We start from the raw sequence: 15712 nt of genomic DNA, 5'->3' as shown, positions 1-15712 counted from the left end.
ACTTCAGGCTTGCTAAAACTTCAGGCTTGCTGAAACTTCAGGCTGGTGTTTTGGGGTTAAGTTTGAGCTGAACTCAGTTGGACTTCCTCCAGGAGCAGGTTTGGACACCCCGACTCATGTTCATTTCTTGATCTGTTAATAGTGTGTAGTTTCAGGTTACACCCATTGCAGAGGCTCTTCATTTTTCTTCCATTTAATCAGAACTGGTTTATCTGGATTATCTGCTGTTCAACTGAACTCTTTCTCAGTCTTTAACTCTGATGGTCCAGAGAGATGATCATAATTTCAGCTGATTATGGATCTGCTTATGTTCATATTTATGGCTGCAGTTGCAGTTTTATCTGACGGTATGTACATAGTTTTTTCTCTGTTTAAGCCGATTCTGAAGATAAAGCACATCATTAATGTCCCGTTTAAATCAATGCACACTTACACTGTCAGAGATTCGGCTGAACTCGTGTTGCTCATGATCTTAAAGACCTTTTGTTCTAAAAGCTTCTGCTTCAATTCTAGAAACACGTTTTTAACTATGTATGATTTTCTTCACGAAGCAAATTAATTTTACTTTTTATTTTTAAATGTATGATTTGAAGCAGATCGTGAAGGAAAGTATATAGTTTTAGCAGTCGAGCTTTCATCAGTTTTGTTGATTCACTGGAGACAACGATGATTTCTATCCCCAGCTGTTTTTATAATGTATTTAACTTTTAATGTATTAATTTCTGATGCTTAGTTTTCTCTTTCCTGCATTTCTCATACTTCGATTTATAGTGTTATAGTGTTTGTTGTAATAATGTAGGTCTCAGCAAACATTCAAACAACTGGGATCTCTTGTGACTCAAAACCCCTTCAAGTCCATTATGACGGTTATAATTCTTGTTTGTGATGATAGTCATTCTCTAAAACAGCACATATGTTGTGGCTTCACAGAAAACAATCTGACCTTTTCGTTTGGTCTTTCGACATCTTCCATTTTAAACTGTTTCAGATTTTACTGTTTGTTGTGGTCAAGTAAATTCAATTTTAGTTGTAGCGCTTCTCAAAATGCACATTGTTTCAAAGCAACTTTACAGAAATTCATGATGATAATGTTTATGAAATCTTAAAGCCTAATTGTCCACATGTAGCAGTTTGGAGCTGGGCAATAGTTTCTTTTTGGCAACAATATTAAGAATTGAGCAGTTGAGATTTACTAAACGCTGTGTATATGAATAGCTGTGGTGTTTTTTGTTTTTCTCAGGTTACATTTCCTGGTGACCTGATTTGACCAGCCATACAACTTTTATTCTTAAACAGAGAAAGTGAAAGTGCCTTGTTTGACATACCATGAACACAGTTTGTTTGCCTGGTGCATTTTCAAACAGGAATAATTTGGACAGGGACTTGATTTATTTTAGATTTTTGAAGATGAACTGACATAAATGCTTGTTTATGTCAGTAAAGATGATGATCTGTTATTGTGTATCGATTTAAACTACAAGAAACATCTAGGTTACTATACTGTATTCCCTGATTGAGGGCATACAGATGTTGTGTTGAAAAACCAACACTAGGGGTCGCTCTTGAGAGTCTCAATCCCCTCTGACATATTCAGAAAAGGCCAATGAAAATGATGAGGGAAATTATGACATCACTCCCCGGACATCCGGGTGTAAAAGACGGCCAACAAGCTTTACTTGTTCATGTTTGTGCTGAGGAGCTGACACCACGTCTCGACTAATTCAGCAGCAGGAGTGACACAACGTCTCCATCAGACAACGAGGGTTACAATAGTAGCGGAGACATTCCCTTTCCCTTGGTCACTTTTGATGTTGTGTCGAAATACAGGCATAATACAAGCTCTAGGAGTGCAGCTGCTGTAAGTGTGTCCAGAAACAAGTGCACTTCGCCTCCGCGCAACCTTCCAGCACAGAGGAACCTCTTAGCAAACTCACAATTACAATGGAAGAAAAACAGCATTTAAACAGCATTTTCTGTTCATTTAGATCTAATTACAGCATTAGCTTACCTGGTTGTTTACGCTGGAAAGCAAACACCTTCTCAGAGAGAGGAACACATCAGAGGCTAAAGGGGAGGTTAATAATGGGAAAGATTACATAGGGAATAGTCTCTGTGAAGTGCTCCACCTACCCGTACAGAATGAAAATATATTTACATGGATTTATGATCAATATATTATATGGTGTAATATACTGAAAGATATATGAAATAATATATTGCATTTCTATAATACATAGTACAAGTAATTGGCAATTTTCATATGTTGAAAAAAATATTTACAATACATTTACACTGTAAAATGTCATTACATAAGTACTTCGAAAACATGTCAAAGTTGTAAGTTGCTAATGTGCCCGGGGCCCATGGGTGGCCCAGGTGAATTTAACAAAATAAGTTTAACCCTCAGAGAGCGACGTCATCGTCGACGACGCCACACGGCACCTCCGATAAATATTTATTTTATTCAAACTCCAAAAAAATATCAAATTGAGAAATAATGCCTGACTACGCCACCTTGGGAATTTCACCCAAAGAATCTACCAACTTTGCTTGACACAGGTTCCTTACCCAGTGGCAAGCAAAACGTAGAGACACGGGTAGTCAAATACAAAAAAACACCTTTATTAGGACGGTATAAAAACTATAAAAGATTTGATGAAACAAAAACCTCACACATCACCTTTAAAACAGACTTGCATAATCATAAATCACTCAAACATTGTTATGGAGTTGCAGCCTAATTACAGGGAAGACGCTCCAATAATAAGGGATGTCCTAATCTGCATAACACATTCACATACCAAATAAAGAACCCCAGTGCAAGCCACAGACCACAGCACACAATGAAGAAACACCACCATCCACAGAGGGGATGTCACCCAGGTCAATATAAGGCCTGCAGCTCCTAGTAGAGTTTTTTTTTAAAACGGAAATAAACTCAAGACTCAAATTGAGACACTAAGTAAAAAAAAATCAGTTAGATTACCAACTAAAGCAATTAATCAAATGGTCAAAATAAACCAATCTCACATTTAATACAAAAACTCAATTTATGCATAAGAAACAGACTGAATCAATACCAAAAGATTCACAAAACCACAACCAAACGAAAATAATTAAAAATAACTGATACACAAAATAATCTAAACTAATTTGAAAAGATAGCGAAACAAATTTAACACTACATCAAAGTTAAGATGCTCAAAGCTTTTTGAGACGAAATGTAGTCGACACAAACAGGACAAAATTATTTGGCACGGGTCCAACACAACCGTGACCCAAAACACACACAGACCCAAAACACACACAGAATCAGACAGTGGTGACGCCACTGCAATCTATGCAAGAGAAATAAAATTAACATTCAATAATCTGCAGGGGGGAAAGAAACACACAAACTAGCACTTACCAAACTACAGCGCGGGAACAGGGATGTAGCCGAGTGTGTAAATACTCAACCTATATACAACAAACAGCCTTCATCCATTCAGAAGAATTGACTGAAATAAAACACAAATCGCGATTCGCGCCACTTCCACGGCTGATAAGCGGATATAATAAAATAAACGCATGCCTGGAGGAGGACAGATGCACATTCACATTCATCAGCCGAGCAGAGCAGCTGCGGCAAAACACAGAACACGAAAACGACAAGATTGACGTTATGTAGCCCCGCCCCTTTTCAGCGCAGCGCTTGTGTTTTGTCTTCCGGTCATGAATGAACGTCTCGTTTTAAAATCTTCCCGGTCTACTGACATTTGTTAAGACATCTGATTTAAACATTACAATGGTCATGATAACTTTTGTCAAATTTAAAATAAGTAAATCCACTTTACTAGCTAATTACTTCTTGATAGCGATGCCATTGAAATACACAGAGCAAAAACGTAAGTTCAAAGACGATATTTTAAAGATGGCTGCGCGCTTGTTTCTCTGGCGCATAAGGTCTTATAGAAAGTTCACCAAATATGCAGTGTCTAATGACTGCATTAAAGTGTATAAACAAATGCTTGACGTTGTAACTGTGAAGGCGATTCGACGAACAATCCAATCTCAGCGTGAGTGTGGCCCAAACACTGAAGGCAAAGCTCGTGGCTGTCCTGGCAGACAAAGCTGAATGAGTGAAGCTGAATGAGTGAAGCATGCTTGAGTAGTGGCCAGACATGCAAGTTTCACTCGCCAATTTCATTGGCCTTTTCTGATTAGGTCAGAGGGTGTTTGGGGCTCTCAAGAGCGAATCCTTGTGTTGGTATTCCGTCACAGCGTCAAACCGACAGACAGAAAGGGAACTACAAAGCCAGCTTTATTTAATTTCTCTCTGTTTGTTTCAGGGTTCACTGTGCACGGTCCCTCTGGTCTTGTGGTTGTTTCTCTGGGAACTTCAGTGGTTTTGCCCTGTTATGTTGATAAATCTTTACCAATGGAGGGCCTGGAGGTGGAATGGAGAAGAACAGACTCAGAGACTCTGGTTCATCTGTATCAAGATGGTGAAAGTCAACCAGAGGCCCAGCAGCAGGATTATCAGGATAGAGCTCATTTCTTTACTGATCAGATTCAACATGGAAACTTCTCCCTCCGTCTGGACAATCTGAGAGCTGAAGATGAGGGAAAATACACATGTAAAGTTTACAGTCAGCAGGATTCTGGTGACACTGAGGTTCAAATAACAGTTGATAATGTTGGTGAGTGTGGATCACATTTGTGCCTTCCTTTTATATGATTCTACAGAAACTAATTACTGAATTTACACTCACTTTGTCATATTAACACTGTTTGTTCTTTCAGAGCGTCTGCTGGTATCAGGATCGAGTCGCTCCATATCTGCGTCTGTGGGTGAGGACGTCACTCTGAACTGCTCTGTCGACTCTCACATCAAACCTGAACACATTGAAGAGGTTTCATGGAAGAAAACAGATGAAGATGTAGAGATTGTGGTTCTGCTCTATCAAGACAATGAGGCTTTTCCAGATTCATCAAATGAGCGATACAGAGACAGAGTTGAGTTCTTCACTGATGAAATCCCCAAAGGAAACTTCTCTCTCAGACTGAAGAGTGTCAGAACTGAAGACAAAGGAGTTTACATGTGTCAAGTGTTTGCGGGAAGACTTTCAGCCAATACAACTGTGGTACTGGAGAGACTGGGTAAGTTTTAATGGATCAATAAACAATACACAATCATTGAGGCCTAAACAAACACAAGTTATGTTTATTTACATTTAATATGAGTTTGATTAACAATCAGTTATATGATCTAAGTCTGAACGATTATTCCTTGATGTGTTAGTAAATGCTCAGAGGTGTAAAGTCCAGGTTCAGAAAGTAAAAGTCCTCCTCAGTATTTTGTTCCAATCACCTGGATTTGCTAATTCAGCCAGGAGACAGAACTAATTAGTGAAATCAGCTGATTGAGTTCATGGGTGGAATAAACATGGCAGGACTTTTACTTTCTGACCCTTGGACTTACACCTCTGTAAATGATAGATTAATTAATTAAAATAAGGAATTGTTGTGGTATAGAGATATATGCTGTCTGTGTGTGTGTGTGTGTGTGTGTGTGTGTGTGTGTGTGTGTGTATTGTTCCCTTACAAAAAGAAAATATTTTTCCATATATTTATGATCAATATATTAAAGGAACACGCCACCGTTTTTTGAAATAGGGGTTATTCACCGTCTCCCCTACATTTAGATAGGTGGGCAAACGCATTTTTGTCTCAGTGCATGTATTGTATTGGCAGCGCCGCCGCTAGCGTAGCTTAGCATAATGAATGGAATCCTTTGTTGCCAGATAGCATGTGAGTAAAAGTGATCCCTTACAGAAAGAAAATATATTTCCATATATTTATGATCAATATATTAAATGTTTGATGTATGATGTTCATTACATTTTGAACAGTGCATTCCCATTTATGGGATTTAAAATGTTCAGTGGCGTCACTGGCGACTGCCAGATTCAAACTGTGCTTTCGCCCTTTGGCTGGCGCTGAGCTCAACTATGCAGTGTTTTATACATGCTTAATACATTCCCATAATGTTTATTTTAGGTTTCAGACATTTAAATACTCATAAGCACTAGTAAAACATTTGGAGTTTGTAAAATACACACTGTTTATTTAAGTAACAACAATCTATTCAAATATAATATGCCGACATGTTTTAATCATATCATACACAAATTTTCATTTGGGGGACCCTGCAGGTCCATTAGGCAAAAGCTATGAAAGAGCTGTACGAGGGTAGTGCTGAGCCGAGATTGATGCAGGAACTGCGTTCGGTGACTGTTATTGCTCTCAGAACAACTAAAGTCACGACACGGTCTCTCAGTCCACATTCTTGGTACCAGAATGCCTTCTCTGGCTAAACCTCTGAGGTGCCCTGGCAACTTCAAGCAACTTTTCTCTACTATAAAGCACATCCTCAAACCACAAACTCACTCAGAAGCCACAGAGGAGAGGTGTAACAACTTTATCACTTTTTTCAGGAAAAATTTAGACATAATCCTCTTCCTCCTATGGTGGGAATGTGTATGTAAATATTCCGTCATTTCCTGTTTAGAAGTAGTTTTTCACGGTTTTAAAGGAACACACCGTTGTTTTTTTTAAATAGGGCTTATTCACCGTCTCCCCTACATTTAGATACGAGGGCAATCGCATTTTTTGTCTCAGTGCATGCATTGTCTTAGTCTGGCAGCACTAGCTTAGCATAATGAATCGAATCCTTTGTTGCCGGATAGCATGTCGTGAGTAAAAGTGATACTTTTTTAAAACTAATTACTTCTTGTGGCATGCTTATTCACAACTGAATTGACTTGGGGCTATATTGTGGGGGAAGCACAGGCAAAGCACTGTTACTTGGGTGCAGAGATATCACGCAACATCTGAAACCCCCCAACTTCCGTCAACATATCGGCGTGAATATTAGCTGGCTATTTTTCCGACAGAAGACTTAGTAAATAGGGATGAACATGGCATTATGTCAAAACATAACCAACACCACCTGATCACCTTTTTTCAATGCTAATCTGGCAGTTATAACTCAATTACATCAGCCAAACTAAATTTAAATATATAAGTAGTTTAAGGGTCAAGAGCCCAACTAAAGCAAATACTGAACACCATAATGGTGGCTTAAAAAAATTATTTTCTCCATTGGTGATTCTGCTTGTTAACATCAGATGTCTTCAATAATAGCCAATTATCACTCAATTAATCACTTAATTAGCTCATTAACTTTAACACTGCTTCAGACACTGTTTGAAATACAGTCAATGTTTGATGTCACATTTATGTTGAATGATGTCAAAATAGCATTAAAATGACATCAACATCATGACATCCTGACGTCAAATACATGTTGAATTGACATCAAATGCCAACAAAGCATGACATCAAAATAACATCAGCAGAGGTCAAAATCTTGACATCAAATTGACATTGACACTTTGACGTCAATATGACTTTCATTTTTTACCTATTTACATTTATTCATTTAGCTGACGCTTTTATCCAAAGCGACTTACAATTGCTATATATTTCAGAGGTCGCACGCCTCTGGAGCAACTGGGGGTTAAATGTCTTGCTCAGGTCTTATGTGACTGTGTCTTATCCACTGCGCCATCACCACCCTTTATTTCGTAAAGTCATTTTGACATCAAATGCCCACTGGGAGGGTATTACTTTTCACAAGTAAGATTTAACATTACCATACTATTGGTTGTATTTTGTGAATGGAATATTACCAGAGAGTTGATGTCAAGGGCTGGGAGGAGATGGATGCAGAATAATGAGGTAGTATAGGCTACAGTGTGTAGACAAGTAGACTCCGAAATCAAAACCCTGCCGGACAGTGAAAGAGATCTGCCGTTAGTGCGAGTCCGGATCGAATCGGGAGCGACCAGACAGCAGAGGATTATGTTTGCAAATCAAACAATGATTTGTCCCAAAAGAATAATTAATGCTCAATTTAGAGTTTGTTATTCGTATGGTCTGATGCGTGTGATAGGATGATGACCGGTATCGTGATCGTTCTAAAGTGTCGTGTTGCTGTTGTATGAGATATGTTGGTTAGAGCTGATTCTTACACTCCGCCTATCAATTGGCTTACAGCCCTTGATCCGGGCAATTTCCCTTGTAGGAGTTGCACGAATTCTAATGCGATGATTACAGGTAATTCTTTCCCACATCCACGGACTGGCAAAAAATTCTCTGTGAGAGGGAGAATTACTTGCCGTACGTCCTTTGTTGTGTATTTACTTAAAGGGGACATATCATGCTTTTAAATCATTCCTTTTTACATATAAATCCTACATTTGTGGTCTATATAAAGCAGAACTTTAATGCTTGGGTCTGAATTCCTCATTATTATAGCTCCACAGGCCCCTTTTCTACCCCTTTTCTGATGTGCGTCTGAGAGCAACTCGTTTTGGTGCGGTCTCTTTAAATGCAAATGAGACACTTCATACCCCGCCCCCTCTCCAGGTTGCAGAGGTGACACTCGTTTCAACTCCACCCCGTTCGGCCATTTTTGTAGTTTGATAGATACGATTATATGGCGGCACAGAAACTTTTTATTCACACGTTATTAACAAAATGTCAACAACGGAAGACTTGTCCATCAAGCCTTACATGTCGAGCCAGAGCCGGACCCGGAGCGAGATGAAAATGAAGACGACGAACCTGCAGAACAACGTCTTCATATGGATGTATCGCAATGGTATGTTTCTGTATTTACAGTAACTTCTCCATCCATGCCCACTACTACAATACTGCATGTTTTACAACGACTATTTAACACTCACCAAACAAAATATAAGTTATATTATAAACAATTAAAGAAAAGCACGTTGTTATTGCACGTAAAAACGTTATTTACAGCTTACCGAAGTGCTCTGTTCGTCTCCAAAGATAGAAGGAATTGACCCCTCAATCAGACGAAGTCTATCGGCAAGTCCTTCTTTATACTGGCGGAGGTTGCTGAAGTAGTTATCCTTGAAGTGCCTCGTTCGTGCACACAAAAATTACTTTAACCACAGATGTGGGTACATTTTCCATGAAAAATAAAACTCAACCAGGCACTTCGAAGAGCTTCTGCTGGGAGACTGTGTAATGAAGTGTGTGGGTAACTACATCAAACAACCCAACATTTTGACTTACCCTCTCGTAATTTCTGCATCCTTGAGCTTGTACAAAAAAATCGCAGCGAGAAATTAAAATGGCGGATTGCTCAAAGTGTTGGGCCGGTAGTCGATGTCCTTATTTGGCAGTTCCGCTGCAAATACTGTGACGTAATTGTTCAAAAAACGTCATAGAGAATAGAAAAATCGGAACAGGTTGTAAAATATGACCAAAACAAAATATAAAGATATCAATGAAGCACCTGAAGAGACATATTTCAACTTTTCTGTACTTATAAACACTCCAAATATACAACAAAATGCATTTACGGGCTAAAAAAGGGGATTTAGCATGATATGTCCCCTTTAAAATGTCCATGTGGGCTTTGTTATGTGGGTAAAACAAAAAGAGAGTTAAGAATAAGGTTACACGAACATAAAAGTAATATACGTAATCACGACATTAAGTCACCAGTGGCTAGACATTTTAATGAATTTGGGCATGATATTTGTACTTTGAAATTTCAAGGCATCGAGTTAGTTAAATCTCTCCAACGGGGTGGAGATAGGGAGCGCTATCTCCTTCAACGAGAGGCTTTTTGGATTTATATGCTTCAAACGCTATATCCCAATGGTTTAAATGAAGAATTGGCTTTAAATTGTTTCTTGTAAAAAATTTAATCTGGAATTAAGTTAATCAATTTAATTCTTATGTTTAAACTGGTGTTTATTTCTGTTTTATTTTTTTCTTACATATTTTTTCTTTTTTGGTAATTGTTTGTGAGGGTTAGGCTACATGTGAGCATTATTTATGGTTTGTTTTGTTGTTAATCTTTGTGTGTCTTTACAATGTTGGTAACTTGATGCACCTGACGGTGCAGATGATTGGATGTTAATGGGGTTCACCTGTGATGTTTAAAAGCAATCTCTTTGGTGTTTCACACCACACACTGATGATGGCTTAGGCTGAAACGCGTCTGTGTGGACATAGTATTAATAAATATGAGATGTAACTAGAGAGTGCGGTTTTTCATCTTTATTTAGATCAGCTTAGCACTCAATAAACGGGACAAGTGAGGTCCCGTACGGGACAAATAAATTAGGCCGAATAATCGGGACGTCCCGGCTAATTTGGGACAGTTGGCAACCCTACATATGATGCAATTCCTCCAGAGTGGAATCCAGCGCGGTTCTCCTTCACTGCGCGAATCCGACGCAATTCTTTATTATTTTTGTCCCTCAGCGAAAACAAAATAATAAATAAAATGAAATAATAATAAAACATATGTCCGAACATTTCATGCATTAGGCAAGGAAACATATCAAACAAAACAAAACAAACACAAAAAAATCATAGGTACATGAAAATACATAGGAACACAGCCTTAATTAATTGGGTGGGTAACATAAGCGTGATTGACATACAGGAGGTCCTATTTATTTTTTAACGTGCAAACATTTTGGACACGAATTTCGGACTCAGTGTGTAAGGACCTTGAACTCTGTCCAAACACGAACAATCTGGGCCAATATGAAAGACGGTGTACTTCCATTACGAATGGGAGAAAGTGCAACACACAATATGGGGGAATAAGTCCCGCCTTCTAAATAAAAGAGCCAATCGCCGACTGGTAAAGTAATTTTGTCACTGCAGCTGCCCCGGTTGCTATAGAAACATTGTTCTGAGACACGTGATTATGACTGCACATGTGCATTGGCTCCTCCAACACTTTTTGAGCATAAGAAACCACATTTATGATACAGTTGTTGTCAGATTTCATTGGTGATTTAAAATATGACATTTAATCGTAAGCTTGTTCTACAGATTTGGAGAACTTGATACTTTGGCTATACCCACTGATCTGTATAATGACTGGATTGTTCATTGCGTTTTAAACTGCCATCAGGTTGTTAAGCCACAAGAAGAGTTCGAGTGAACTTCTTACTATTCCCTACCGACAGAGGACATCATAGATTTACAGCCAAAACATTGCCTACAATAAACTGATTTGCAGCTTATCAGTCTCACAGGATTGTATGAGTTGTGGGAGTTGTATGATATATGTAAATATATTTTCTTTCCTTAAGGGTGTGTTTGTTTGTGGGTGTTTGTGTGTGTGGGTGTTCTTGTATGTATATATATATATATGGTTTATGAGGACACAAATGTGTATAATGACACCTTATGATCCTTAGGACACTTCGTGTGTGTGTGTGTGTGTGTGTGTGTGTGTGTGTGTGTGTGTGTGTGTGTTAAAAAACAATACATATTTGCACAAATTAACAATATGCTTTTTATGGTAATAGAGAAGGAAATGTACCCCATAACCCCTGTGTTCAGTAACTGATGTCTGTGTTTCACAGGTTTCTCTGCTTTACAAATAATGGTGTTGATTCTCTCGATTGCTGCATCTGGATCTGCACTTCTGCTCTGCTGTCTGATCTACTGCAGAACACAAAATGGTAAATATATTCTTATTTGTTGCAATCCATTTGGGACTTGAAGATTAAGAGAAAGTAGAAAAGACAAAAAAGCGATATATGTTAATAATGATAAAATAGCGATATATGTTAATAATGATAAAATAGCATAAACAGAATACTTTGGAAAGAGTTAATGTTTCAGTGAAGCTTTAATCCCAAATAGCCAGATTTTCACATGATCAAACTTTCAACATGATACAAGAATAACAGACCAGCCCACAATAAAGTTGAACATTCAACACTTACAGCGAAAGGTATCAAAAACAACACATAAGGCTTGTTCGACTTGAACCGGCGCTGCACAGACCGATCGGTTGATGATATCAAAGTACCGCGAGAGCGATTAGAGAGCAGATGGCTCCTTATGCTTTTGAATCGCTCTCGCGGTACTTTGATGTCATCAACCGATCGGTCTGTGCAGCGCCGGTTCAAGTCGAACAAGCCTAAAATGACCCATTTTTGTGTCACGGTGTGGGTTTTGTGTCTTGTTCCTTGTTCTTGTCTGTCACGTGATTCCCTGTTTGTCATGTGATCCTGCCATGTGTCTTGTCATTTGTTAATTGTCTGAGCACTGTTCACAGATGTTCCTTGTCTTGTAATTAGTCAGTGTATTTAAGCCCTCATGTTTGCCCTGTGTCTTAGTTGTGGATTGAATGTCCCTATGTCCCGATCGTTGTTCTGATTTCTGTTTCATGCCTCGCCATGTCTTTGTTTTGTGTTTAATTTAGTGTTTTAATTATAGTTTGCGTTTGGGTCCTCACCAGTTTGCCTCCAGTGGATTGATTCACAACACAATGAGTGGATAATGTTGAAACGATAAAATATCCTGTGAGAACTGAAGGACATTGAGGTCTTAGTCTGAAACGTGCTGATGAGTTCAGTTTTTTCATTCAAATGAAAAAAATAATAATTATGTAACATTGTGCTACAGTATACAGTACAGTAGTACTTACTACTAAATGCCTACAAACACATTTAAAAATATCTTTCAAAACACTGATGGCACAAACCTCAAAAACATTGTCACAAACAGAAACTGTAGTTCATCCCTTAATCTATCCCATAAACTGACAAATGAGACTTTTCTTGCTGATGAGGTGCAAGAAAAAAGTGCATGTAAAGTTGTGCCATTATATGCCAATGTGAAAGATAATTGGAACATGTTTGGGCCTCAATAGGAAACAAAAATAGCCCATATCAAATGAGTAAAAGTTACTGTTACCAGTGAACCAAGCAGATTTCTACAATGAATGAAATGCCATTCACTGCTATTAATGTCATGGCAGGTCAGGCAAAGAGAGGTGAGGAGGAGTGGATCTATATGCAGCTTTAACTTTAATTAACAAAATAACAAAGGGAACAACTGGAAAGGGGTGATCAGAGAAGACAGAACACAACAGCTTCACAACAACGTAACGACGATACCTGAACAAAGAACTGAGGCAACTAAAGGCATACTGTCTATACATAAGCAAACAAGGAACTAAACAAGAGACACTGGAATGAAATCAAAGAAACAATGAGTAACTATGGAAACAAACTAATTAGAACAAAAGAAACAGGAATGAGACATTGGAAAACAAACTAAAAGTCTAAACTGAAACTAAGATTGAACGCCACAATTAAATTTTTTTAAATTTTAAAATTAAAAATGCTTTGATACATTTCTCGATTCGTCCTTAACATTTGCATCCCATCAAGTGCATTTCTAAATAACATTTGTACAAACAGCACCACACAATGGATGAGCTGCAAAAGCCTGTAACTTGCTCAAAATCCTTAGTTGATCTCGCAAAAATATTAAGGTCAATGAACACATCAGAATGACAAATCCTTGTGTCATTGTTCACTCCTTAGCCTTGTTGTCAATATAACAGTCTACTCTGTCAGTATTTCCTGATGTAAACTATGGTTTTGATACCAAAAAAGGTGCACAAGGCTGCACTTTTTCTGTATGGCATATATCATTTTCAACAGTACAAATGAGCACATTACTGTATGTAGGATTTTGATTGCAAGAGACTTGACAAGATTTACAGATATGCACCTTTTACAGGTGGTCTGACAACAAATTACAGTACAATGACATTGCATATATAGAAAATTGATTGACACATTATGAAAACTAGTTCAATCATTTTGCCTTCAATGACTTATACCTTGAACTAATGATGATTTGTAAGGTAAAACTTTTCAAGTCAAGTCAAGTCACCTTCATTTATAGAGCACTTTTAACAATATAGATTGTTTCAAAGCAGCTTTACAGTGATAATAGGAAATTAAAGTATCAGGGATTGTTTTGGCTTTACAGCAGCTCTAGAATAAAGTTATTGTCCAGCTAAAGTTAGTTTTGATTGATTCACTTCCGTTGCAAAGATCATTAGTTATTAACTTATGGGCCGCTAACACGTTCTAACACGTTCTAACAGAAAACCCATACGCGACCCGGCCGCTCATTCGCACAACAACAGTGTCTGGTGGCTCAACACAAACCTGAAAAAAGTTCTCTCTGCGCACACTTCAAAAACGCAAACCTGTGAAAACACTGACTGCGTGCACATGTCTATTACGTGTTTACTCTATAGGTATGCGCGTTAGTATATATATGTGCACAGGCGTGTAGTCTTTTTTTTACAAATTGACCTCAACACATTACTTTTCTGGCCTTAAATTATAATACAGAATTATTTATCGCTTCCGCGTAGCCATGTGAACTGGAATTATACCGACAATGTTTTATCAGTACAGAGGTAAAGGGAAGGAGGTCTTCACAGTGGAGAGTTGACACTTCAGGACTGCGTTGTCGTCGTGTCCAGGCGCAGGTCCTTCATCAGATCCGGATACAGCTCGGATCCGGCGGATTGCGGTAAACCTCGGGATAAACATAGAGACTAATATTAGCGTAGACGCCATCCTTCTTATGATCTAACGAGTACATCAGGATTTATCGGAAGTGTTCCCGGTTCGGGCTGATCTAAACTATGCAGCCTAACATTGCATATAGAAGTCTATAATGTATTATGTGAATGCTAGGTCAAAGAGATGTGTTTTTAGTATAGATTTGAACTGACAGACTGTGTCTGATTCCCGGACCATGTTAGCAAGACCGTTCCAAAGTTTTGGTGCTAAATAGGAAACGGATCTACCGCCAGCAGTCGATTTTGATATTCTAGGTAATATCAACTGTCCGGAAGTTTGAGATCGCAATAGCATGATGGACTATAATGCGTTAAGAGCTCGCTCAAGTACTGCGGAGCTAAACCATTTAGTGCTTTGTAAGTGATCAGCAATATTTTAAAATGTATACGATGTTTAATAGGGAGCCAATGCAGTGTTGACAGAACCGGGCTAATATGGTCATACTTCCTGGTTCTGGTAAGAACTCTAGCTGCTGCATTTTGGACCAGCTGTAGTTTATGTATTAAGCGTGCAGGGCAACCACCCAGTAGAGCATTACAATAATCTAGCCTTGATGTCATGCACGCATGAACCAATTGTTCTGCATTTTTCATTGAGAGCATATGACGTAATTTAGATATATTTTTAAGATGAAAAAATTCAGTTTTACAGATACTAGACACGTGACTTTCAAATTAAAGTAAATAAGTTCATAAAGTCATTACTGTTGTGCTGCTTGGAAACGTCTGGGATTGAAGCTTTATTTTTAGTTAATTTAGCCACTGTTTCAAATAAATAGTTAGAGTTTTGTTTATTTTCTTCTAATAGAGTTGAAAAAATAAGCAGATCCAACAGCTTTTATGACCAGGGGCAGACTGGGACCAAAAAGTGCTCCTGGACTTTCTGGCCCACAACAGCCCCCCACATCATAACACATTCACTCATTAATGTGCAGAATAATTTTTAACACCACTTATAGCATAAAAATATAACACAATACAAGAAATTTCTTTCTCGTGAACGAGATTATAATGTTATTCCCCGATGCTGATGTACAGATCAAACATTAAATCTGAGGTAGTAGACGTATATTTCTCTCGGTTTTCCTGTCTGGACAATCTGAGATCTGAAGATAAAGGAGAATGCACATGTACAGTTTACAGTCAGCAGGATTGTGTGTTATCAGCTGAAAATAATGTGGAACCAAAACTATTCGGTAA

General features: G+C 38.2%; 2 protein-coding genes across 4 annotated transcripts in view; one reads left to right on the top strand and one right to left on the bottom strand.

The window, feature by feature from the left end:
• LOC143710998 (MIF4G domain-containing protein B) overlaps window positions 1-15712 on the bottom strand; it is a 1123636-nt gene that overhangs the window by 616335 nt on the left and 491589 nt on the right. The gene's annotated exons all lie outside the window — the stretch shown is intronic.
• LOC143710967 (uncharacterized) overlaps window positions 1-15712 on the top strand; it is a 96059-nt gene that overhangs the window by 21362 nt on the left and 58985 nt on the right. Inside the window, exons 1-4 of one of the 2 annotated variants that reach the window (XM_077202239.1) lie at window positions 224-347; window positions 4332-4682; window positions 4786-5142; window positions 11475-11573. In XM_077202239.1, the coding sequence (XP_077058354.1) occupies window positions 296-347; window positions 4332-4682; window positions 4786-5142; window positions 11475-11573 (859 nt within the window). In that variant the 5' untranslated portion in view covers window positions 224-295. Of the gene's footprint in view, window positions 1-223; window positions 348-4331; window positions 4683-4785; window positions 5143-11474; window positions 11574-15712 lie in introns of those variants that run through there. The other variant, XM_077202240.1, reaches the window with a different exon arrangement.

Source organism: Siphateles boraxobius, unplaced genomic scaffold (assembly GCF_051911475.1).
Source record: "Siphateles boraxobius isolate OS27281-9 unplaced genomic scaffold, OSU_SipBor_1 49, whole genome shotgun sequence".
Classification (NCBI taxonomy): domain Eukaryota; kingdom Metazoa; phylum Chordata; class Actinopteri; order Cypriniformes; family Leuciscidae; genus Siphateles; species Siphateles boraxobius.
The sequence above is the reverse complement of the archived record's forward strand: the minus strand, read 5'-3'. Positions and strand labels throughout refer to the sequence as shown.